The sequence below is a fragment of the Falco biarmicus genome, chromosome 1, assembly GCF_023638135.1.
Source record: "Falco biarmicus isolate bFalBia1 chromosome 1, bFalBia1.pri, whole genome shotgun sequence".
NCBI classification, from domain to species: domain Eukaryota; kingdom Metazoa; phylum Chordata; class Aves; order Falconiformes; family Falconidae; genus Falco; species Falco biarmicus.
The window spans coordinates 99,769,764-99,797,089 of NC_079288.1; the positions used below are offsets into that span (position 1 = coordinate 99,769,764).

The window sequence follows — 27,326 nt, forward strand, 5'->3', positions numbered from 1 at the left end:
TTATGTAGAAGAACAAAAGGAGAAAAAAAAAATCCCTGAAAATGAGAATCAAAGTGTGTCCAATCTCCAGAAGCTTCACAATCAACAGTATCTTGAGTGTCTTTGAAAATCAAGGCCTAGAGGGACTGTTTGAGGGGGTTTTGGGTGTTTTTTTTTAAATTCTGAACATAAACCTCTGAAATTCAAATACAGACCTCAAAACAAACCTTGTGTGGTGCAGCCAGGAATACTGAAATAAAGGACAAAAACCCCTGCAAACAGGATGGTACATTGATAATTACACATCTCAGCTAGCCACAACTTTCTTTTGAGCCTACTTCACACTGTTAATACAGCAAAGCTCATTTTTAATGCCGTTTACAGACAGTAGTCATCTGTGAGAACATAATGTAACCCATTAAGCATTGTAGTATCAGAGGGACACAGGCTGAGAGGAAGCAACTACAAAGAGCTTCCTGCCATTTGTAATTTTTCATTCCATACCTTTCAAAACAATTGAGAAAGATAATGTGGGTTTTTTAGAAAAAAAAAAACTCCATGTCAGATAATAAAAAACCTTAAGTCTTGATATTTTAAAGGTAAAGGGTTTTTTATCAGATACCAACTTGGATTAAAGCACAGATTTTCTTCTTTCCCATGTAAAATGGAACTAGTATTTGCAGTTGTCCTTTCCCAAGAAAATAAAACTGCTCTGAAATACAGAACACAACCACCTATCCTTACTACCTCCATAAAAAAAGCTTAAGATGCAAAGAGATTGCATTATACGTTAAGACTATGCAAAGGTTAAATTTCACACAATGGACACAGGCTGAAGGAAGTCACAAGCAAGCTTAAGAACCAATATTTTTTATTTACTGCTTGGCAGTACAAAAGTTGTATATAAACCTTTTAGTTAAAAATACATCCGATATGCAAATTTAAGAAAGGCAAACTAATTGTGTCAATATCCACACCCCTACCAAATAGTGTAGTGTTAAATGCAATGAAACAGGCAGAGTTTCTAAATCCTCTTATTGAAGTATCAATGCACAAATTAAGTTCTTGCACATATCACGTCTTGTAATACCTTAGGTATTTTGTACAGGTAAACAATGTTTTACATATCCAACACAAGTTCTTTTTTTTATTCTACGTATTTCCAATGGAATCAAAATAGAAACTACTTTTAAATTAGGTAAAAAATATGTATTTCTGTTTAAACTTTTTTCCATCCTTTGGCAAATTTACTTGCAGTACTAACCCATCACATATCAAAACACAGTATTATCAAAATGCCCTCCCTTTTTTTTTTAAAGCTTTTGGGACAGTCTATAACTGTGTATCTTCTTTCTGAAAATTATTTGAACTGCCTGGTTTTGCCCAATACTCCCTTTTTCCAGTAACATTTTATACTCATAGCTCTCAATCTCTTGGAAACTGAAAGCTAACTACTATAACCGGAGCTAATTAAATTCCAGAAGTATTAGCTCTTCATGCAAATAATCAAGTGAGGCTTGAAGAAGACAAAAATACAAGAATATTAAATGCATATGCCTGTATAAGGTGAGCTTGGTGTTTATGTTATACTTAAAAATATTGAAGAGATTTCATAAGCCAGGTTTAAATTAATGCAAGCAGGGACACTAAACATGCAAGATCCAGTCCTGACCAAGGAGTTATTTTGAGTTCCCGAGGATGGTCATTATCCCTAAAAATACCCATTTTAAAAAGAATAATAAACCGCTTATTCTTTCAGAGCTTTGGTGGAGTGCTATATTGGCAAATACAGCATTGGTGAAAAGTATATATTGATAAGTCCAGTCAGTATTTCATGGATACAAGTAGAAGGAAGACAATCAGATGTACATACTTTCAGCAAGAGTAAAACAACTTTGATTTATCCTTGACAAGACGTGGAAGTATCTAATACGTAAGAAGATTAATTTTTATGTTTGTGCACATTGATTGTTAACATTGCATAAACTGATGAAGAAACCAGACTCTCAGATCTGAAGGAGAAAGTTTAGAGCACTTCAACTAAAAGGATTGAAAGTATTAATTTAAAACAAATCAATTTCAAAACAACGATTTTCACTGAGTTCATAAAGCAGATTAAGTTACTTTATAGTTCTCAGAATATAGTGCAACCTCTACTAAAATGCATTACATTAGAGCTTATATTCTTAGGCACTCAGAATGTTATTTTTCAGTTTCTATTACACAGCAAAGTTTGCTAAGTATTGCAAATATTTCCCTTCCAAAACCAAGTAACAGGACAAAGCAGAGATCATAAGTAGACAAAAAAATTAAAATCACAAAACCATCCCTGGTATGTTTAGCAGTAAGTCACACTTAAAATATGAACGGAGTGACACTGGCTAAAGATTTTGGTGCCAGTGAAAACAGCTACTCTCAGTCCAGTAAAGCCACTCAGAATTAGTCTAGAATATACTCCATAAATTTTTAACGCCAAATATTCCATATCCTTATCTAATGGTTGAATATGTTGCCTTAGCTTAATAAGGAACCTGTGGGTAAAAAAAAAAAAAAAAAAAGAAAAAAAGGCAAAACTATTAGGCATTCTTCAAATATGAGTGAGTAGTTAGAAGAAAACAGGAGAACAAGTGGCCTTGAGGAAAGTAACCTTCCCAAGAGCTCACCCAACTAAATAGAAAAAGATGTTCTTCAGCCTATGTTAAGTACTAAGTGGGAAGTAAGGGGCAAGGAGGCAACAATGTAATTTAACATCTGTATATAGTTGAACCACTCTGTACTGTGAAATACCCTTCACAGAGTCTGAGGGCTTATGTACTAAAGGCACATATGCAGATTTTGGCTGACGATTATTTCCTTGTATGTTTTGCTTGGCTACTAGCAGTTAGATTAAAAGAGTATTTTCATCTTCCAAAGGCTGGCTTTTATCTTCAGCAAACACTTGTCAATTCTGGAGGGGAAGAACAGAGGCAAAAAAATCCAGATGGACCAGAGGGATAAACACAGTTTATCCATAGGGTAATCATATTACTCATAATATTGAGCTCATTAAAAATGCTTGTTTAAGTACAAAAAAAAAGATTATTTGATAAGGCTTTTACCTTTCCTGTCCAAAGACTTACATGTATTTTTTCTTTCCAAGATGAAGCCCAACATTTGGTACGAGGTCCACACAACACAACAGTATTTAAGTGTCTAAATCTTACTGATTTTACTGGTGAAAAGCCACTAAGTGTTTAACCTCGCATGGATGCCATCACAGAACTTGCAAAATGCTACAGTGCCAAAAACTGTATGCATCTCTTGGGAGTTTTCAGTTTTCTTCAAAGTGCTAGCAGAAAAAGCTTCTTCTAAAAGTTCCACCTGCAAGAGAAGAAAACTATTCTAAAAATAATATATATATAAAAATATAATATCTAAATAGCAAAATCAGTCTTAGGAGGAACACTAATTAGAAGCTTAGCAGATGGTCTGAAATGGAAAAAAACGCCACAATCGCACAAAGTGGTTGCCATATATTGCCAGTTGAGCATGTGAAATCCTAAAGGAGAGGAACTAAAAATTCAGCTGGTACTCATGAAAAGGACAAACACACACACAAACTGACAAATCACATCATCACATCACAGTGCAAAGCACACCCAATTTTGAGAAGGACACTAGGGATGGAATATGTTACATAGCTTCACAGCACCAGTACCTCACAGTGGATGTGCAAGAGCTCAGCTCAAAATTTTTACTTCAGTCAGCTGTGTATCTACTACTTTTTTTTTTTCATGTCACTAAGCATTTTTTAAACAAACTTAACTGATGAAATGGGAGTCTGCTGAGAATATGAACAAGACATGCTCTAACTTCAAATGAAGCAGTCAGCAAGATGCTAGAATAAGCTGAAACACTGCAGAGGTCACCTCAAGAAAATATCAAGGACATGTCAGTTTAGTGGGAAAAAAAACCCCAAACTCAACAGTAGCAGTGAACAGAAGTAACCAGCAACATTATGTCACTCAAGTACCACTCAGCTCAGGAATTACATCTCATACAGGAACTCTCAGTAGCAGCAGTTAAAGTCAGGCCGCAAAGCACAAATCTACTGCCTCCAAATGCCGGAACAAACCTTTTCTGGCAGCAATTAAACACATATTTGTGTCTGTCTTCTTCCTCTGCATCTGAAGGTCTGAGCCACATTCTCCAAAACTGTACGCTTTTTTATCATAAATTTATTGGCTGGAGGCACAGAAGTTTGTTCAGTTTCAGTAAAGTAAGCTATAATAATTCATTAGAAGTCTGAAGTAAGTAATTGAAGTAAAGGTTTAATCACTGCCTGTTTATGTGTGAACAGCTTTTCACGGCAGTGGACAAAATCTGATCTAGAACCATGCTAGGGAACAGTACCATAGCCTTTCAAGCAAGATCTGTTTGTTTTTTGTAGTGCACATCAAACAGGCCTGGCTAGTTTCCCAGATGATTTACAGAATAGTACTGTTGGACTGGAGAGACCTTTAGAAGAGATTCCACAGAGCTATTTCTCTGCTATTAGAACATTTGTTTTCAGAAAGGGCAATACTTTAACCCTAAGAGAGGTTCTACAATAAAAAGCTGCCATATTTATGGCTATACTATCTTATCTCTCTACAGAACAGCTTATTTTTAGATTAAATTAGTAATGGTTTGAATTTAGAGAACAATCTTTAGGTAATTACAGGGAACAGCTTTCTTATTTAGGAGAGGAAAGAACAAATTAGAAATAGAACTGTACTACCAAACACTTATAGAGAGATTTCAAAATAATATTTTTTTAAAAAAAATCAAAGCACACTGGAATTGAATTTGTTTCAATAAATGCCCTTTTCTTTCTATTTCTAATGCTTAAAGAGAAGATAACTAGTTTGCCTTTAAGTCAAAAATCACATTACGAACAGTCCAATCATGCTACCATTAGAGACACTGAAAAGAAAAAAGTAGTCACAGAAGTAACAAAACAATTAGTGGGCATGAAAATGCCACTGCAGCCAGTGAAGGAAGAGGTTATTTTCTATTGCAGTTAGCTAATACTGATTTTTAAAAAGGGAAGAAATGAAAATGAAACTACACCAACAAAAAAAAACCTGAGTACCAGGACATAATTTTGAATCAGAAAATAAAAGTTTGTCTTTCACTGACATCTGCAGATCCTTCATAGATTACAGAGCAGTATTGAGACTGCAGCCGCTATAAAGCTATGATTTGCCACAAAACAACAACAAAAAAACCCCAGTCATCCATACAGTCATCTATCACCTGCCTCCAGCACACGGCCAGCTATATTTACACTGGCTTTGGCAAGCACTTGTCCAGTCTGGTTTTACAAATGTCCAGCAATGGAGATACGACAGCTTATTCCAGCTTCTTAATTTTTGAAACCTGAACTCCATCCCCTTGCAAATTAGCCTACTATTTACCTTTTTACCCACTGAGCAAAAAGAACAATTTACTTCATTACCCTCCACAGCTTTTTAAGCATTTGGAAGCATACCACATCTCCAAGTCTTTCTTCCTCTATGGCAATGGTTCTGAAAAAATTGGTGTAATTTAACGATGAGGCACAGACTCCAGAGGAATACACTCTGCTTAGTTCAATAGTCATACTTCCTTCCAACCTTTTCTGGCAGCACAGGTATCACATTGCATACCAGCTTCCTACTTTGTCTTCTTTTCTAAGTTAATACAGTTACAGAATGTTTTCTTAATGAATAAACAATGGATATAAAGAAAAGGTCACATATTGCACTTTGGCCTTACAGAATTTAATCTCAAGACACTTGAGGGTCTTGTTAATTTTTAAACATACCCAATTTCCAGTTGTGCATTTCCCCTCCTCTATTTGAAGTTAGAGTTTGGAACTGGACTGAGCTGACACAACATGAGTTTATCCTCTCTCAGCATAGTTTGGCACTGTGCACTTTTTGTTCACTTGCTTCGAACCCAGCGCATTTATTTTGTCACCCCAGAACTCCTTTCTTCCAAGGGTCAAGCCCTGTATTTTGAATCACATTTGTGTAAATTCACCTTTCCCCTTCAGATTATCACAGTTAGAAGCAAAACATATTGACTTACAGGGTTTCCCCACCAACATGAATTCTTATAAAAAATTTAAAAAGTAGTCGGGGTGCATTCCATAAGGACGCCTGACATTGGTTTTTTAACATGCTTAATGGAGTACCTGAAGCAATTCACTGATGTTTAACAGCTCACAAGAAAAACCCAATCTCCTGGCTTAGTAACCTACCACAGATGCCTGTGATGGATCATTTTCACGTCTCCCTTCTAATCAGCCAAAGCTCCACTGATCTATCAGAGAAATATCTAGTAAGCAGTCACCTTATACAAGCACACAGTACAGGGCCAGCAAGCACAAGAAGCAGCAGCGTAGTTGTTCTAGTGATGCAGCTGTCAGCAGCATTTGCTTCTTTTGGGTACGACACTGCCACTGAATCTGAAACATCATTTATTGCCAAAAATTAATATGCAGATGTTTTATTTCTCAGACCAGTGATGCCACCGCCACAAAATAGTTTTTACTTCAACATCTACTGTAATTACAAAGTCTAAATAAACAATTAGATAAGAATTTGATGGACAATTTAGCCTTTACCAATTTATCATTAACTGAGTGATCCAATTAATTTTTGCAGACTTTTGAAACTGAAAGATGAGTTTTCACACAGAACTGTTAACCAGTAAAGGCAAATGAAGTTGAAAACGTTATCTTCACTTATTTTGTAACATACCGCTTTCAATGAGTTCCCAATGTTTGATACCTGCAGTTTACTCCAAGCTTCTCCTCTCCTGCATCTCCTGTTTCACTGGCATGGCAGATGCTTCACTCACTTCCTGTTTTGCAGGCGTGACAGGCATATCACCATTGATACTCTCCACACCAGTAACCGACATTAAGCTTTTCCGTTCCTTGGAATTCGATTTGTGCTCCACTTTTGTGACTCTAAATCTGATGTAAACAAAATGAAGATTGAGTTGTATTTCCCCACAGATCATTCTCAGGGCCCAGTGTATGGACAGCAACACGTTTTCAGGTCCCAAGACCTCTACATCAGAGCAGACACCTGCACAGAGCCAGCTTCATTTCAGAGCAATCTTCCTTCCCATTACCTACATATATTTTTAACACTCACTACTGCTGAAACACATTTTCTCAGGGAATTGTTTTAAAGTAGAATCCACGGACTACACACTACTACTTAGAACAATAATTTTCTAAGACAACTACAACATCAGCTAGAAATTAAAAATAAAACAGAATGAAGTGGTTGCTATAGCTCACACTTGCTTGAGAAACACCAAATTCAGAAACAGGAATTTATTAGTGTGCAATCCTTGCTTCTTTTTAGCCAGGATCAATAGAGCAATAGCTTTAAATTTATACTCACAGTAAATTGCCATCTATTTACATAGTTAAAAAAAAAAAAATCACATCTACTTCTTCCAAAACTAACTTCAGTCTAATAGTAATGGGGTTACAAAAAACAATCACCGATGCTATAAACAGAGTAAAATCAATGGATACATGATCCAACATAAGCCATTGTAGTGTCCCAAAGGAAAGTGTACAGTAAAATGACGTAAGTCTTACCTTCCCACAGAAAGGACTGTGACTTCTCCAAGACGACTTCTTCTGTGCTCTTTAGATTTGTGTGCTGGCTTTATAAGATGCCATCGTTTGTGGCTACAACGAGTACAAACATCCTTTTCTACCACTCCTCCAACAGTATGGAAGTGATGGCCTTTGCAGCTGTGTTTAAATGGAACAGCACCAGGTGATAAAGGAGATCCTGGACTCGTTGGACTCCCAGGAGAGGTAGGAGATAAAGGGCTGTAGGTAAAAGCATAAAGGGAATTTAATGTTTACTATAAAATCCTGTTTCTTAAAAAGGAAAAAAGGATAAAACATAACTTTCAGTTATATCTATGAATAGCTAGTTTTTTCAGGGATCATTCATTTGTGAGAAAGTCTGCTTTAAGGTTCTCTCCAATTTCATATTTTTTGCAGTTAAAAATCACTTGTAAATTAATTCAGCTGCAGTCATGTGGTTAAGGTAACATAAAGGGCAAGGAAATAAAAATTCTGGCTAAAACAGAAGAGAACAGGTGACAAAGTGTAAATTTAACCAGCTAAATAGATGTCTTCATCAGTAGAAGAGCATCACAGTCCAAACTACAAAGCTGCAACAAGGCCTTTTACCACCACATACCAACATACTCTTCACACCAGTCCCCCTGCTGCCTTCTCCTAGTCTCTCCTCACCCAGGGCATGCTTTCTCTCTCTTCTCTCTGCTTCTTCTTCCTCTCTCTTCCTCGGCTGCTCCCTCTTCACTGGCTGCCCAACCACTTCACAGAACCAGCCACAGCTGCACCTTGTCCACATCAGCCAACCCACCGCCCTGAAGCCAGCCCACAGCTGTATGTTAGCAATGTTAATTAACCCAGCTTCATTCCTCTACAGAAGAGTACTACAGAAAGTATTTCAGAATTGTTACAGGATCTCCAAGATCTCGAAGAGCATAGTCCCACAGTATTGCAAAGAAGCAAAACTGTCTACCATGAAGACAAAAGGAATCAACAGATCATTCAGCTTAAGCTTCAGAAGAAAAATGTTTTTTAAAGAAAAAGCAGTACAACCACCAAAAGGCATTTATTGAGCATATCAAACCAATCTAATTTTCTTCCAAAACAGAAAAGCAAATAGATAGACACCAGTAGATGCAGGGTTTTGGACTTCAGCATCTATTTTGACACTGTCTTGCAACACATTCTCCTAAAGCAAGCTACAGCTCAGTGCATCAAGGTGAAATTACTGTCACATAAGGTAACAGAAGTTATATATCAGCAGTTTACTATGAAACTGGAAAGACATACTAAATGTGGTTACTCTGGTACTGATTATATTCACAGTTTTAAATAGTTCCTTGGGTAATGGAATAGAAGAATAGCTAAAGTACCAATAAACTTTGGGTCGCCCATAGTAACTGTAGAGGACAAGTTGAGAGATTAGGATGATCAGAGGAGAGCATGTGTGTGAAAGACATTCATACATATGTAAATCTTTTTTAAAAATACTGGATGTCTAGCACTAAGGACAACAAAACTTTCTGTGCTTTAGCAGAAAAACTTTACATACCCAGATTAAAAAGCAATTAGCCAGAAGATCATTCTTCAGACAAGGAACTAACAGGACTATAGTCTGTTAACCTAAAGTTAACATTAATCATGCCTCAGCTGATCATTCCATCCCGTTTCAGAAATGTTATTTCAAGAAAAATATTAACAAAGTGAAGAGACTCCAAAAGAGAATAGAAAGAACAAATTAAAGAACTAAAACATGCCATGAAAAACTGGAGTTACTTGGATGTTTATTTTCAAAACAAAGAAATTGACAGGAGACATGTAATGGTCTTCAAATAAATAAAAGAATGTTATTAAGGGAAATAAAGCCATTAGTTCCTATCTGCTTCAGATGTTGAACAGGTTTTAAGTGGCAGAAGTGCAGATTTTACTCAGCCATTACTATACCTTTCATTAGGAAGCATTTCATAGTGCACCAAACTTAGAAAGAAATACAGTGAATTTGCACCTGAGTTACTAAAGCTTTAGGAGTATCTGTTAGTAATCATCTAAAAGCCATCAGTCATTTTTCCCCTTCCCCTTTCTGCATATTAATTCACCACTGAAACAATAGTCTAAAACTCCCAAAATAACATCACGCATGCCAACACAAAAAGACTGAGGTAAAATTCAAAGAAATATTTCGCTGTGCTTTAAGAACTCTTTTTTTTTTTCAATAACCAAGCCTCTCACTGTTAAAACCTGGTAAACTGTTGCACACTCAACTCTTTGTTTTGCTACAACCATACACTGCAACTTTTATTAGTGACACAGTACTACCTGAGCCTTCATCTTCTCTGCCTTGAATAAGAACGCAGGGTTACATATGAGGAGTATTTATAGTAGTATAGACATAGTTTAAAGATATTTATGTACAGATCTAACTACTTTTAGACAAATGATACATCTGCAACTCAAGGGCTGAACTACTTCCTCTACATAACTCTCTAAACAGATGTGTATTGGGGGTGGGGGGTGGGAAGAGAGGTAGGCCAGCCAATGCATATTACCACAATTATAAAGAAAAAAGTAAACCAGAAGGAGACAGAAAGAAATGTCTATTTTAAGTTAGCATCCATACAAATGAAATGAGTGCTGCTTCCGTTCTTTCAAGTCAGAGTAGCTTTGCACTAAATAACTTCACTCTAAAGTAAACAAGTATTTGCAGCCTCTCTAAATCTTTACCCCAAAAAGCAATAAATCCATATCACACACCTACAACACATAACCAGAAAAGCCAGTTACTAACCCAGGGCATACATTAAAATTTAGTGACTCAGAGACACCACAAGGAAATCAAAGTATTATCCTCTTAGCCAATAACTCAAGGAAGAGATGTAGTCTTAAAAGTGCTCAGAAAATAAAATCCTTTGAAAGGGTATGTTTTTAGTTGCCTCAGGTAACATGCATTAGAAAGATGAATAATTACCTTTCAGGTTCAAAGACACTGCTATCTGCTACCATGGCCTTTAACACATCAGCATTTGCTGCAATGAAAATAAATAGAACTCTTCAAAAGTGTACAGCTCTAGCTTCAGAAAAAAAACAAACAACAAAAGTAAAGGTCCTCAAAGAAATTTCATCTAAAAGAAAGATGACTATTATCTGTATCTCCAAAAAGGCATGAGAGAAAATTATGCAAATGGAAGTGTTAATATAATTCTGTGGTATTTTCTTAACATGAGCTACTAAAATTACAGTTCATATTATACACAAAGCTCGGCCCCAATACAAGCCATATAACACAGCTATCTGCACAACACTCCCAAATAAAGATCTCTGAAAAGTTTAAAACATCCATTTGACCACAGGAGTGCCATCACCTTACATGTATGAAGCAACTTCAGGCTAAAAACACCGGTTTAAGCGAGCCCTACAAAATGCAAATTAAGTATCAGCCAAGAACTACCGATTGCTCACATATTCTAAAAACCACATGATCTACCTAATCCCAACCTCAAGGAAAAAATACACAAGCTGAAAGCACTAACAGTTAAGAAAAAAAAAAAAAAAAAATCACAAAACCCCACAAATAAACCCAAAAATACAATTTTTCCAGAGAAATAGTCTTCATTCAGAAGTAACTCAAAGCCAGTTCAATGCTTCAGAAACTTCAATTTATACAAACATAAAATTAAAGGGCTAAATGTTCTTGTATTATAAGAACATGCAGTGTCCTAAATGTTTCCTCTACTAGGCAAGTATGTTCTGAGCTAACCAAGCATTCCATGTGCTGCTTAACTATGATTTTATTTTTTTTAGTCATTTGTTCTTTATTCTTTACTTTGCACACAGAACACAGAGTTACCATATCCAGAATTCGTCAGTACTAGTCTACCTTATTGTCTCAGTTATGCGCACATCTTTCATCCAACAGCTGCAAAAATAATTTCAAGACAAAAAGTTCAATCTGATCAAAACATAAAATTTTCCACATTTTAAATGTTGCCATTAAGAAAGCTACCTTGAGCTTTTACTTCACAAAAGTACGAACAAAACAAAAAAAATCCAAATAGTTAAGACATCAAGAAATTCACAAACTAAACTTACCATGCAAAATAATTTTAGGTAAGTGAAAAAAACTTTCCAGTTTTGTTTGAAGTTATTGCCTCTGAAGGCAATCTCAAAGAGTTAAGCATGTGCAAAATGGTTACTAAATGAAAACACATGAACGTACCATACCGTACTTTAAAGTATCTGAAAAAACATTTGTTACAGACCACCACCACAAAGGCTCATAACTTCAATATCACAATACTATACCTTCATTTTTCATAATGTAGTTAACAATTTGACCCACAGTGTCGCTATTCTCGTGTAATGTTTCATTCATTTCTGTGCAAGAAAATAAATATTTTGTCACTATCTTGGCCTTCTGAATCAAGAACTAGTTATTTAAAAACACAATAAGGAAACAGTCAAAACAAAAACAAACACCAGAAGTAGTTACAGTAAAACAAAGACAAGATCTATTGTTCCTTTGGAAAGAAAGCTTAGATAAGACTTTTTAATCCTTATTCAGGAAAAAATAGAAACACAAGTTTATGGAATCCACACATCAGCTCTGACATACTCATCTAAAACTTTAAACTCAATATTTTCACAAGCATATGTCAAAATTCCTTCTCTAGTTATCAAGGAGGAGACTAACAAGAGAGCAATATTTCTAATCCTAACAATTGGGAGGAAAAGAAACAAAAAAAAAGCATTAAATTTTCTCAAGTTACTATTTCAAAATAGGTATTATCAGCTTCTAGTCTAAGAGAGATTAAATTACAGCTTTTCACCACATCTACAAGGACACAACATTTGAATATTTTTTTTAATTAAAAAAAAATATTCTCATATGACTAGAGGAGCAAGGGATTTAACAGAGAAACATCATGACAATACTTTTGGAATCAATTGTGTCTGTTAACAATACTGAAAGCTTCCCCAGCACAACCTCAGAAGGCAGGGAAAGATCGGGTTGAGAAACTGAACAACAAAGAGGTACAGCTCTGCCCTTCCCTTCAAACTGTTATAGAATCATAGAAGGGTTTGGGTTGGAAGGGTCACTGTCCTCTAGACCAGGGTGCTCAAAGCCCTATCCAGCCTGGCCTTGCACACTGCCAGGGATGGAGCATCCAGAGTTTCTCTGGGCAACCTGTTCCAGTGTCTGACCATCATCATAGTAAAGAATGTCTTCCTAAAACCTAATCTCAATCTATCCTCATTCAGTTCAAAGCCATTACCCCTTGTCCTGTCACTACATGCCCTTGCAGAAAGTCCCTCTCCAGCTTTCTTGTAGGCCCCTTTAGGTACTAGAAGGCTACTATAAGGTCTCCCCAAAGCTTTCTCTTCCCCAGGCTGAACAGCCCCAGCTCTCTCAGCCTGTCTTCACAGGATCAGGGTGCTCCAGACCTCTGATCATCTTCATGGCCCTCCTCCAGACTGACTCCAACAGGTCCATGTCCTTACTTCAGGGGGTCCAGAGCTGAACACAGTACTCCAGGTGGGACCTCAAACTATAAAGCTACTTTTATTTAATATATACATAAATCACAAGATTGAGGCACGTTTGATAGACAAATCTAGAGTCTTGCCTAAGTAATAAATGAGGGGCTTCCCCCTCTCTGTACCCTTGCTTCATCTTCTTCCTAATACCTGCAACTTTGCAATGCAACAGACACAGGTACTTCCCTAAACTAAGATCTCAAAGTTGTCCCCCTTTCATTACTGCTCACCTTGCTGTTACCGCTCGGGTGAACTAACAGATAAAATAGTCCCATTCACTGCATACATGCCCCAGGCAGTAACTGCTTAAGAACATTACCAACGCATCATTACTGCACCACATGGCCACCGTAACTTGCACTTATTATGAACCTACCGACAGTAATTACTTGAGAGAAAGCAAGAGACCCAAAGTATTTACAAGTGACTTGGCCCTTGTATTTACTTAGCCAAATTCTGTATCCGGTTACTGTAGCCTTTCCCAAGTGATAACATTTTTCTTGGGTTTGTTGTGTCATCTTTTTTTTTTTTAAGTAAGAGTAGGTGGGAACAAGGAACCATAAAGACAAGAGCACAAACGAACAAACATTAGAAGAAAAACAAAGGTATCTTTAAGAGAAGATTACCAGCAGCCCACATTACATAAAGCAGAACATAGTCAGTCCAAAGACTCAATTTCATGAAAAGGGCAATGAGAATGACAGCACAACAGGAATAAATCAAGATTGCTAAACATAAAACTTAAGATTTCAGGCTTTGAACAGCAGCTTTTTGTCACTCCTCAGATAAACTTATGTACAGTAACACTTTGTTTCTAACAGCAACAGCATGTGGAACGCAGAAAAGCAATCTGGTGACTCCAATTGCAGTGTATAGTTACAAACAAATATACTGGATACTTTTATCCCTCTAAGCTCTTAACTGATGTTAGAGGACTTGCATGGGAAACTGGAACACTCCTAGTTTTAACTGGCAAAGATCAAAACCCAACAGACATAATGGTAATAAAAATACTTATTCCATAGAAGTTGCAGTGTACAGAAATAGAAAGCTGGTTTAGACTTGTTGATTACCTATTTTTTCATCAAGTTTTTCTTCTTCTACTTGTTCAGCCTCTGTTGTACAACGATATCCTTTTTTCTTAAGGACATGACAGATGAGGATCCCCAAGAGACCCATGATGAAAAAAACAGGAACCAGTGCAAAGGCAATATACTCTAGGTGTTCGGCCTTGCCATCAGTTTTAGTTGTCGAAGTAGTTGTCTGAAGAAACTCTGCATTATCTACACAAACAAATAAACACAGTTATTACTATACACTGTAAAACACTTCAAAGCATTTCGAAAGTTACAAGCATGACCAAATCCCCATAGCATCAATGTGATGTACCTTCTGTGAGGACTTGAATGGGCAACACGAACCCTACTGGCTGAAAACTCACACCTGTAACAGTTGATATTCCCTCTTCATAAAACAATTACAAAACATCTTACATACAAAAAACCCACATGATACTTCTTCAGTGTAACAGCAAAGAACAAACAATATTCGAGCCTGATAGGCCTGTAGCCTCAACAAGAGGACTTCACGGAAGAACAACACCACCATTGTTCCTTCTTCCCATCAGTGAAGAAAGCGCCATACCATTCCTCTGGTCGTAAGCTCATGCAAAATTGCCACAAAAACATGGATACTTCCCTAATATGAGAGTAAGTACAGGATTTAGTATTGATCCTTGCAAACAAAGAGTATCAAGTACAAGAGAAATAGCCTTCATTTTTTTTCTTAACAGTGGAAAGAACACTTACTCTCATCAGCATCAGGTGGGCTCATTCTTTGCTCGTTTTAAACACAAAATGGGTTTCCAAATCTAAACTTGAAACAAGATGGGAAAGAGGCTTTTCTTTTTGTTCGTAAAGAATTTATATTGCAGCATAGGCACACACTAACTCTATACCCACAACTAAGCATTTTTGTTTCAATTACGGTCTGAGTTTATCAGATGTATATTCCATGTTATAGATTGGGGGTTTGAACTACCAAAAGCATAGAATATTTACATTAGAAGGGACCTCTGAAATTCATTAGCCCAAATGCTGCTAAAAGCAGCTCTCATTAGAGCTTATGTGGGCAACCTGATCTATCTGAAGGACGGACATTCCACAACATTTCTGGGCAGCCTGGTCCAATGGCCAAGATACCCATATAAATTGAAATCTCAGTACCTACTCATATACCAAACTATACAAATTCAACTGTTCAGCAAAATCCAAGAAAATACATGTCTGCATACTTAAAATTCCTTGAGTCTCTATTGTACACTCCTCATCCCACATAATAAAGACAAATATTACTCTTCCAATATGCAAGAATATTGCTGCATTTTTACCCCCTATTCTTCTTCTCCACTTCAGCTGAAAATAATTTTTCTGACTAAGAAAGAATGATAACAAAAAAAGACCAATAAAAAAATATCTAACACTATTTCAGTCCATTCTCCATCTGGTTTTATTGAAATAGACAAGTTAATTCACAATCATTCCATTAATCAAACTGCTTGAAGGAGTGAAGACTCTTGAGAAAACCATTTACATGACTGCCCCTTTCACAATAGAAATGTCTAGAGCAATCAAATCCTTCCCTTTAAAAAGAACAGTAATGGAAGCCTCCAGAAAACTGCCTGAAGATCCCTATTCTACAAACACCTCTACTGCTTTAGCTGTTTAACTAAGCTGTATTTGAAAAACACTAGTCAGGTGACAGACAGCTAAGAAAAGATTTAAAAACCTGTCGTTAGGTATTTACCCTAGTCTTCTTTATGTCAAAACACTAAACCTTCTCTTTCTAAAGTACTGTCCTGGAAAACTCGGAAGTACTAAGTAATACACAAGACTTGCTCAAAGTGAAAAAACACTGCAACTTCTTTGAAATAACAATTGATAAAACCTCAAATAGCAAAAAGGGGGAAAGTGTATTAAGCATTTCTCTAAACTAATTTTCTATACAATAGCAGAAATGCAGGAAAATGGAAAGAAATGTAAGTGAACATATCACAAGGCTAACATGTTAAAACAAAATCTCAGGATGTTTGCTTTGGACAAAGCCAGATGGTCTAGCTTGCTCCCAAAACCAAAGCTATTCACTTTTAAGAGGGGCCAGCAATCCTATATATAACTATATAAAGAATTTACTAGATAAGTAACCTTTAGAAGCATTAACTTATGCCTAAGCAGGACATTGATTAATATACACAATTTAACACTCTAAGGCTACAGTTGTTCTGCACTACAAGGAAGCAAAAAACAGGAAAGGGTAATGTACACAACCACATAAATGGGAAAGTTGATCTTACATACAGTTTATTTGCTTTCTAAGAATTCATAATTAATGTTTTAATACATCAAAATACACAAGGTTTTTGGGTTTGTTTTTTTGGTGGGTTTTTAAATTTTATTTTTGCTAACTCATCAGGTAGCAATAGCTACAAAGTCCCCCACTTAATCACACAGAGTAGCTTAACTTACTTTCCAGGCAGGAGAAAAACCATCACACCAGGGAAGTATTACTTTGATGACTACAACATCTCAGAATCTAAGAAATCCAACTTAAACAGTGTACACCACAAGCTCAGAAGGGTATTAATGAACAAGCAACCTTCATGTTCAAATACAAGGCAAAAATAGGCAGATGCTTTGGATTTTGCTGCACATTCCTATTTATTCTTAAAATGGATACTACTAAAAAGACCTAACTGCACTATTTTTAAGACATCAACAGTCACTTTACTAGTCAAGCTAATGGGTGGGAGGGGCACAACATTAATCCGACTCAACTCTTATGTTTTCTACCTCTCTTTGTGGCAAGAGTGGCATGCATTGCTCGAACAAATAACATCTCTTAGTATTTTCTCCAAAACCATGGTAGGCAATTCCCACTTCAAACCCAGAGAGCAAGTAGGCCTTATTGGATGGCTAAAGGCCCCTGCTTCAGACTCTCCAAGTTGCAGTTCACTGCAATTTCTCTGGATGCAAAGTAGCTTTAAGAAGTCCCTTCCCCTTCAGTCCTCTGCTACCCCAGTGGTTGTGTTCCTGTCACACTGTAGCCCTGAAAGAGTTTTAAACTGGATTACCAAGGTGACCAGGTTTAAGAAAAAAAAGACTCAAAGTCTTCAGTTTTTAGGCAGTCGTTTTACTGAAACAGTATGACCTGTGGTTTGGCAAACTGCTTTATCAAGGCAATCAAGGTACTGAATAAACTCAGTGGGGGAATGAGCAACCATGAATAAGGGTACATTCATACATCTAAAAAAAGCTTTCCTAAAGTAACTGCAGTCTGAGAGTATGTTCCAAAAGTAAGGGCAGGACATGGGGAAAGAAAAAAACAAACAAAACCACAAACCACAACAAAAAAAAAACCACGTCCTGGACAATTATTTTTAAATCATCAACTTGAAACCCCATCAGCTTGACATAGCCACTGAAAACATACATACAATTTAAAATACAAAGCTGACTCACAAAGCTGCAGAGTCAACAGAAGAAAACAATTATACAAAGGAAATGGGAAAATGGATCCCAAATGCCATTAAATGTTCACAGTAAACAAGAAAAAGTTATATATAAACCTGAACTAAGTTCACAAGCAACTCCAGTGACAGAGCTACACTGCATTTTCAGAAGCACAAATCATTGGTGAGCAATCACTAAATACCATTCCTACCCTCTAAAAAAAGAAAACCATCAGAAACTATTATGGTAGTTTTTGTCTCACAGATATACTCCCAGCCTACCTAACATATATCACTTATCAATATCTGCATGGTAAGGACCATGGTTTGAGTTTCTTTGTTTTATGTTTGGTTTTCTACCTACCTAATCTGTTTTATGATTTAGTTTAGTACCTCTGCTTGTAGACTGCCACCTGAAACACCAATGAGAAAACCTCACCAGCCACAATCTAAACCCCAGTCAAAAGGTAATGACAGTCTAGACAAGTTCTCAAAGGATAGACGCAACCTATAAAAGTTAAAAAAAAAATTAAATGCCAGAACTGGGCCTCAAATGGCATTTCTTTTCCTGACAGAAGGATGTTAAACTCATAATTTATCAACAGAATACTCTGTAGCATAGATTAGTCCACTAATTGCATGGAGATTTAAAGAGCTTTTGAACTGGGCAGGAAAACAAAGTATTTTTTTCATTTAAAAATGCATTAACAAACAGATACTTTAACATTCCAGCATACACAGATAACTGTGATTTCTCCTCAGTTCTCCTTAGATTCCAAAAAATCTAATTCTCCCATTAAAATTCAACAAGATACAAAAAATTTTGTAAGGTATTTTGCTTATTACTAGTAAAACATTATATTCATATATAAATACATAATCTACACAAAGTCCATAAACTGCTTGATGCCATTAATTTTATGTTCAGAAATGTAAAAATTCACTAAAAGCAAACCAAAAATATCCCGGAAGAAATAAAGTAGCTGGTCAAACACTTGGTGCTGGGTAACCTTATAAGCAGAGTGAAGCACTCTGCTTTCGTTATCAAACACCCTACACATACCAAAATGACCACCCTCAAAAACTTCAGCAGTTATGACACAATGCATAAACAAGGTTTGCCTAGCTAATGAGCAATATATTTTATGTCCCAAGTCATAGCTACATCATTCATTGTATGTTCCCTATTCCTCTTCCCCAGAGGCATATTATGCTTACTAACAGAGTGCAAGTAGTCTACCTCATTCTCACGATGTATGATGTTGCTTCACAATGGTTTTTAATGACAAGTTCAGGCCATAGCAATCTTCCTTGACTCAAGTCGATTCATACAGAAATTCATTTGCTTCAGTGTTTTGCTGTCCTGGCATTTTTATATACCTGTCATTGTATACCAGTCTACATATCAAGATTACTTGAATATGTAATATAAAAAGATTTAGGAGCAATATTCAGCACATTTAAAGCATTGCTTAACCCATAGATCACAGACTGCATTCATGCTACTAATTCACATCCCATGTACTCATCTGCTTAAAAATTAGTGTTAGGTATTGAACTTGAATATTGTCTGCCCCAACTTAATCTTTACCTAAACAGCAAAACATAGGTACAGTAAATCTCAGACAAGTTTTTACACTGACACAAAGACAGTGTTTTTCCATCACACCAAAGGCTCAAGAAAATTTTACACCACCTTTAGGAAACAATATAGGATCAAAAAGTTAGCACATGGATGAAAAAATATTTCATCCTTCATTAAACTGCAATTTTTACATGGCCTAGACATATCTGTTAACATTCTAGTTAAAAACTGTATTCCCTCCATATTAGTAAAATAAAGTTTGACCACAAAAATATTCTAAGACTACAACCTCTTGAAGGCTGGAGAAAGAATAAAGCTGGAGCCAACCATGTAAGCAAAGGTATTACTCTGTAACAAAGTCTCTTTCTTCTTAAAGTTTTATAAACTCACAGAAAAGAGAGATGGGAGCACCTTAGAGAAGTCGATCCCGCCTTATCCCACTATCAAAAAGCAGGATTAACTGTACGTAGACAACTATCTACAAAGCATGGCTAGAGGTCCTACAAAGGTAATAAGCTTGCCCTCCACACCTATTTTCTTTCTCACTGTAAATAGATGGTCAGAACAATTCCTCCTTTATTATCTACTACCACAAAATCAGATTCTGCTTGCACAGAATTATGGAATTACTCTTTCCTTGGTTTTAGCTGCATGTACCTGAAAAGATTTCACACTTGGCATGATCACTAGGACCTCCCCAAAATGCACCCCAGTTATCTCAAAGCTTTGCCTTTAGTATTGATCTAAATAGACATTTCTCAAACTTTTCATGAAGCAGAAGAGAAATATCTAGAAATATTTAATATTGCTTGAAGAACAAATCAGATTCTTGAAAAAGAAATCCTTGTTGTAACAAAGATCAAGCCTGTCTAGTTGTTATATAAGAAATATAAACCTCAGGATTAAAATAATGCATTATACTTACTTTTCCAAACCTCCTATGCTAAACTTAAGTATAACCTACATCCAGCTGATTACTTCAAGCACATTCTAGTTGCGTTTTATTGTTTAGTTTACAGAAAATATCCCATAAATAATGACGTCATCTTCTCTCTGCTCTGCTGATCAAGAATCCTATCTGGTTACTCTGGATTTTGCCCATTATGCCTATGCCATTTATTTCTTACAGCATGCCTTATAAAGAACTTTGTTGACATTTTAAGAATTTGATTGTGCCAGCAATCTACCTGCTAAAAATAAGTACACATTCACTATCTTCTTCTCCATAGAGTTCAAGGAGTTGCATGATTGTATTTCCTGCTTTCAGGAACCAAACCAAAACATAGCTACCAACCTCACAGTATGCAGAAACAAACTATCGTTGGCCTTAGCATTACTTAGTAATTAAGGAAATTAACTATGATCAATATATTTAAGAACAAGACAAAGTAAATACTCAGATATGGCATATGATCTGCTCAAACATCTCAGCTAAGCATAACTGGGAAACATGTCTCAGTAGCAACATCAGCTTATACGTTTCTCCTCCTCCTCACAATTAATGTGCCAGGTTTACCCATCCATGAAAAAAGAGCACTTAAGGTTCAAAATAATTTAGACAGAATATGGTTTGCTTTAATTCTTTCTTGGGTTTTTTTGTTGGGTTTTTCCCTTTTTCTTTCTTTCATACCTGGATCACTTCTAGTTCATTCCACCATGTGGACCTACATGTGGTTTAAAGGGCATAATCAAAGGACTACTTAAGCTGACAGTGCCAGAACAACAAGGAAAAAGCACCTGACGCTCATACCTAGTCCTTCATCCTCTCCTGGCCTTAGGGGAAGTAGAACTGCATTAAACTACAATGCTCCTGACCTCCAGGCCAGACATCCAAGGTGGATAGATGTAAGCTTTCATTTTAAGTAAAGCCTTAATTTTAAGTATCATTTGAAGTGAAACTTTGATTTTAAATGACACACTTTTAAGTTCAGGCATAAATTAAAAAAAAAAAAGTTCATTAGCTCGATTTCCTAAATACACACCAAATACCTCACTCTCAATGAATTAAGAAAACTAGCTTTATTTTTAAAAGCTTTACTAAGGTAATGGAATTTTAGTGAAATTAATTAAAATGCCAAAAATGGCCAGCTTATGTCCCTTGGCATTTCAGAAGTGGTGGATATTTTTGAAAAGAATGGAAATCTAAAGCAGCTATTTATTTTCATTCTGTACATCCAACTTAGACAAAATAAATCATTCTACTAGAGCTGCAGTAGAGGTTTCTGTTATCAAAGCCTAATTTTTTAGATACTCAATTCAAGTGCTTACCAGTGAATTTGTTTAGAACCCCGATCGTAATTACGTACTGATTTAATACAGGTTTTTAGTTATTTTAATGATAGTAAATACAACCAGAACAGTTTGCTGCAACTTCAAATTAAATATATTTTTAAAGAGTTAGTTATCTGATTTAAATAGTATTTATCTGTTCTGGACACTACAGTCAAATTGCCTTTGCATAACTAAGCAGATGAAATAACAAGCAATTTCAATCACAAGTCAAAGTATATCACTGCATAAAACAGACACAAAGGTATTTAGGAAACGTTTGGGCTTCTTCACCTTACTAGTAAGGTGGTAGCTACAGAACAGGTCAGGCAAACTAGAAGAGACAGCAAAGAACAGGTTAAAAAAAGTTTATTTTCCAGAGGAAAAAAAACTCTTAAGCAAGAAAAACCATTGCCTACCATTTGCTTGATCTATTGTTCAAGGAAATTGTACTTTAGGGAATATGCACAAACTGAGCAACAAAGGAAAAACACCTATCATCGAAGAGGAACATTCAACAAGTTTGTGAATTCCGCTTAATGTCTAGCTTCCTTGTAGTAATCAGAACCTACAACCAGAAGTGAAATAAGCAGGAAGCCTGATGAGAAAGAGGAAGCCACATGACGAAAGAACATACTGACAACTAGTAACAGTGCTGCCAATTGCCTTCGAGGTTGAGCAAGGTTGTTTTAAGGTCTGCTGTTAAGAAGAGACCTCAAAACCTTCATTAGTCAAAAACAGTATCTCAAGAAAGGCAGCAGAAGGATCAATCAAGTTTCTTTAAAGCTCGTTCTAACTGCACCTATTTTGAGAACACTAACAGTCAGATGCATGCAGCAAGTCTCAGGGATGACCTACCTGAACACATTACCTAACAGCATCCTTACTACCCAACGTTGTATTCAAAACCATAAAACTGCAAGTCTTTCATAGTACCACAAAAGATGGAGCCTGCCGAGTCCTTAGAGACTGAGACTTTGGCTCACTGATGTCACCACAAAAATTGTGATTTTTGAGCAGATTTTTCAGTAGGTCTGGAAAGAGGGTTTACTACTCAGAGATATGTCTCTGCCCTAATGAGTTCTTTCCTAATCCCTATTTACTTCTGAACTACATGCCCTATCAACACTCTGTAAACTGCCTGCAAAAAAGTTTTAGGCAAGCTTCCCTGGAAGCCTGGGGGTGGGGATTCAGAGAGGAGATACCACCTGTGTAAGGATAAGTCCCATTAACAGCAAACTATAGCTAAAAGCATTACTACACAATGCACATAACCCTCAACAATTTTAAAGCACTGCAATGTCTACACTCCCAGACAGAGCTTCTTAGGAACCAAAAAGTAAGACCAAATCTAACAAATTGTCTCGTCAGTCACCCAGGCAGTCCAAATAATCACACCACGAAGGAATCTGACATTATTAAGAATTCAATGATAAAAAAAAATGAGAAGAGTATCTAGAGCAGTTTTGTCCTGTTGGAAAAGGGACAAATTGCAGTATGAAGGGCAGTAACAGAGACTCAGTCCATTCCTTGCGTATGGTACAATATGCAGTTGATAAAGCTGCAGAAACATACACAGGGACAAAAAGCTCGTATTTCACCGTTCACCAGTGTAAAACTCTCTGTGCTTATAGTGCGACTGCTCTGGTCACTACTTACACAGTACATAGTTCCTACCACAAAAATACACAGAACTTATGCTTTGCATTTCTGTTGGAAATTTCTTCCTCAAATTTCAGTTTGCAAATAAAATACACACTGCATGCAGCTGCCACACACACTTAGTAGAACACACTTCACCAGTTTTTTAAAAAATGAAAGTATCTGGTGTGTTCAGGAAAGATTTGAAGTATTCCATCTCACAGGTAGTTTTACAAGTGCAAGTAGCATTAAATTAATGCTACCAAATACATCACATCAATGCATTTATGCAAATTAACATCTACACCAGTTTAGACAAGTCAAAAAATTTTAACCAAAGCCAGCGTCTCCTGCTTGAAGACACGTCAGATACCTTCTGTCAGTTTATCTGGCACACTCAGAGGGAGGAGAAATTCATAGCTTTCGCATTTCCTGCTAGACTTGCCAACTTTTACTTAAGTACAATCCTATTTATCTAGATATACCAGACTAAATTATTATTATCATTATTAAATCCTACCAATGCGCATGACATACCAACAGTCCTCCAGCATAACTGCCTTCAAGCTCAGTAAGGCAATCCTGAGTATAAATATTTGTAAGAAGTCAGTATAATCCTATGTATACACACCCTTTTGTTTACTAAAACATGTTTACATTCTCTTCAAGATGCCAGTAGTAGGTAAACTGTATAATAATCTCGATGCGTAGGAACATGCAGTAATATGCCAAAGTAACAACCCTCAAAGAGCAAATAATCTGTTAAAAAATATTTTACACTGAAGCAACTGAGAAGGAAAAAAAGCCCAAAAAGCTGGTCATGATCAAAAAGAGAAGAAAAATCTACAATTCCTCTCCTCCTCTTGCCTCTGCATACAAAACATGAAAAAAATTAAGAATTAGGGCCTTGGAGAGCACTAGCTACCAGTCAACACAAACTTGACATTCAAGATGCTTGAACTCATTCACTGAAATTGATTAGCTGGAAAAAAGAAAGGATTAATAACGCTAGTATCTTTTGCACCATTTCACTGGCCCCAGTTGTGCCTAGCAGTACTTATTTCCTTACACCCTCCTGAAGAGAGGGGGCAGACTGGATGACAAGCCTCCCACTCCTCTTGCTTTTGGAAAACAAATAGCCGGTGGTAGACATCTCAATCCCTTCTGACCAAGCTGCCCTGCACCAAGTAAAATTACAGATGTGCAAAAGTATAGAAACACTAGCAACAATTATTGCTTAATTTTATGCTAATAAGCATGCCCATGTTCACTGCTTCCACCAAGTTTACTCTCACACAACCCAGTACACTCTTATCAACATCACACTGCCTGAAGGTAACAAACCCGAAAATCACACCAGGTAAAAATGAGCATCCTCTTAGACACAACATTCGAGAAGCACAGACAACACACAAAAAAGTACTTGAGACTACACAGGCATGAAAATCATCTTCACTTTGAGATTACTAGTACCACAACATTTGCGGTTAGATATAAACAAAGCAAATGTCATTGAAGACCGACTTCCACGGGCGGCTGCAGGCGCGCCTGTCCTCAGAGATTGCAAGGGTTACAGTTAGCTGAATTCCCGACACCTAAATCCGACGCCAAGTTTAATCTCGCAACAGATGGTGAAGTAGAAGCAATTCTTTGATGCGTTTCTGTCTTGTGAGCCACCAGACTCCAGCTTAAATCAACTACGGAGTAGTCCCCAGACTCGAGTTTGTAGAGTTCATTACGAGCTTCCCTCCTTCCCGCAACTCACGGCCGCACCTGACTAAATTAACAGCCGGGGCGGGGCTGTCGCGACATGAAGAACCGTTTCACGGCAGAAGGCCCTCGCACAGGGCACGCGGGCGGCATCGGTTCCCCCTCAGGAGCCCCCGCCCCGCTGACCGGCGGCAGGAACTTCAGCCGCTGCCACCGCGGAGCCCCGAGCCTCCCCCGCCCGTCCCACCGGGGCCGCCCCCCTGTCCTGCTACTCTCCGGCGAGCCCGCAGTGACCCAACGCCAGGTACCCCCGAGATACCCGCTTCTGCCCCGCGGCGTTGGGGGCGTGGGATTCCTGGGGGAGAAGCAGCGGGGTCGGCCGAAGCACCCGAGCGGCGGGAGAGGCCGGCGGGGCCCGGCGGTTCGCATTCCCCGCCGAGGCCACGGCCGGCGGCGGGAGCCCGGGCAGAGACGAGGGGGCTGCCGGCGGGGAGCGAGGGGGGGTCCCGGCTTGCAGCTTCGCCTCCGGCAGAGCTCCCACTCGCGGCGAAGGACCGAGGCCGCAGCGACCCACCGAGAGCAAGGGGGCTGCCCAGCCAGGCAGCCGTCGGGCCCAGCGAAGGAGCGGTCGGCGGGATCCCGCCCGTGGCTGACGGAGCCATACCCGCCGCCTCGCCCGCGCTGCCTCCGCGTTGGCAGCCGCGCCGCCCGGCCCTGCCCGGCCCACCGGCGGCGGGGCGCGCCCTGAGCGCTCGGCGCCTGCGCAGAGCGGCCAGCCCGGGGCGGCGCTGCGCCGCGGTGTCCCGCCCCGCGTGCGGCGGGCGGCGCCGGCGGTTCCGGGGGCTGCCGCGGGAAGCCGCTGCTGGCGGGGTGCGCCGCCCTGCCCTGCCCTGCCTTGCCTTGCCTTTGACAGCGCGGGAGGGCCTGCATACGCTTCTGTAACGGCTTTTCCGAGGCAGTTCCCCACCCCCAGAAGCAGGGCAGCATTGCTCCTAGACGTGGTTTTCGGAGCCCGGCCAGCCCCCGGCCCCCTCAGCAACGCTGGCTTGCAGCGGGAAGGCAAGACGGAGACGGTGCATCGTAGCCTGGAGGATCCGGGTCAGGCTAAAACGAGCCCTCGCCCCACTTGCTTAGTGTGCGATGTGTGCCGCGCTGGCTCCCGAGCACCGGGGGGCTGCGCCTCCATCGGGGGATTGCCCGCGGCCTCTCACCCCGGCGAGCTCAGGTGTCTCCCCTGAAGCCGATGGGCTTCAGCTGTTGCCAGAGGAGCCTCTCTGCCACAGCGGCCACGCTCACCCTGCCGGGAGGGAGCATCAGCCCTGCCAGCGCCGGGGCGCAGCGAGGCCCAGGGGCCGAGGAGACTGGCTGGGACAGCTGCCCTGCTCCGGGGGCTCCCCGGCACCGCGGGAGCCTGGGTGCTTACGGAGCCGCGCTGAAGCGACTTGGTGCGTGGGCAGGGCGGTGTGTCCCCCGCCCGGGGCTGCAGGGGCCTGTGGAAGCAGCTGCCACCACTGTAGCTTTCCCACCAGGACGCACAAGTGTCCAGAAATTAAACGTGGTCCTGCAGTGACTGCCCCTTAGCGCGCAGGGACATTGCTCATGCTCGCCCTGTTACCTCTTCCCATCTGCGAGGCCTCAAATTTATGCTTTATTCCTTTATTCTTCATAGCTAAACTCCAGGTTAGATTTACACTCTGGTAAATTAACTCCTGTGCTGGGGCCTTGGGACACTTTGGGTTTCAGCATCTGCTGCTGGACTTTTCTACGGACATGGTGTGAAACCAAGTCCTGTTCCTGTATCAAGGCAGAGGTGATTATAGCTCCTGGGTACTTCCAAATACATTAAATGATTCTAGTCTAAAGAATGTATTTACTTGCTTATTTAAATACCTAAGCAAAAAACACCATTCATTTAAGAAGCAATATAGCAGTAATTATAAAGGCAGATATATTCTTGAATTATTTTTTCACCTAGTACCAATGATGTGTGCAGAAATATTCTTAACAGTCACTGACTAGAGCTATCCGCAGCCAGATTCAGTACACCAGACTACCACCTTCCTGTCTGGGACAATCAACCCATGTGACATCTCCTCCCCCTGCCCCCTACCCTACCCTGGTGGTCTTTTCTGGTAAAGAAAATATGCAGACAATTGTGTCCTCAAAAATAGTACCTCAGTACCGTTTGTGCACTTGAAGAAGATAAAGCAGTCTGGAAACTGCAGCTCTGGAAGTAACCAAAGCATTTTAACTCTTTTCTTCTGTGCTTGACTGTCAGGTCTATTCATGGTACAAACTGTAGCCACTGTTTTTTATTAATTTTTTTTCAGAGATATATGTATAAAAAATCAGGATGATTTAGTATCGGAGATAAACATGTTGACAAGCAAAAAGTAAAAAAGCTGTCTTTTATCCTTCCAGGCACAAGGGAAAAAGGCCTTTCCAGAGAATAAGCATTTTCTGAGTGTAGTGACAGAGCACTA

At 38.8% G+C, this 27,326-nt stretch overlaps 2 protein-coding genes across 4 annotated transcripts in view; one reads left to right on the forward strand and one right to left on the reverse strand.

Moving 5' to 3' along the window:
* Positions 1 to 27,326, forward strand: part of C1H4orf19 (chromosome 1 C4orf19 homolog) — a 105,385-nt gene that overhangs the window by 53,870 nt on the left and 24,189 nt on the right. The window contains exon 1 of the transcript XR_008823895.1: positions 14,423 to 25,147. The gene's annotated coding sequence lies outside the window, so the exon portion shown is untranslated. Of the gene's footprint in view, positions 25,148 to 27,326 lie in introns of the transcript that reaches the window.
* On the reverse strand, positions 834 to 25,595 carry RELL1 (RELT like 1). 3 transcript variants are annotated; one of them, XM_056351819.1, is made up of 7 exons: positions 25,418 to 25,595; positions 14,206 to 14,415; positions 11,900 to 11,971; positions 10,566 to 10,623; positions 7,607 to 7,846; positions 6,777 to 6,964; positions 834 to 3,355 (listed from the first exon to the last, which is right to left on the reverse strand). In XM_056351819.1, exons 1-6 carry the CDS (start codon positions 25,503 to 25,505, stop codon positions 6,784 to 6,786), a joined length of 849 nt encoding a protein of 282 aa, XP_056207794.1. In that variant the 5' UTR covers positions 25,506 to 25,595; the 3' UTR covers positions 834 to 3,355; positions 6,777 to 6,783. The 3 variants fall into 3 exon arrangements, with proteins under 3 accessions (XP_056207794.1, XP_056207784.1, XP_056207774.1); XM_056351809.1 differs by having other exon boundaries at positions 834 to 3,339; positions 6,747 to 6,964; XM_056351799.1 differs by having other exon boundaries at positions 834 to 3,339; positions 25,418 to 25,593.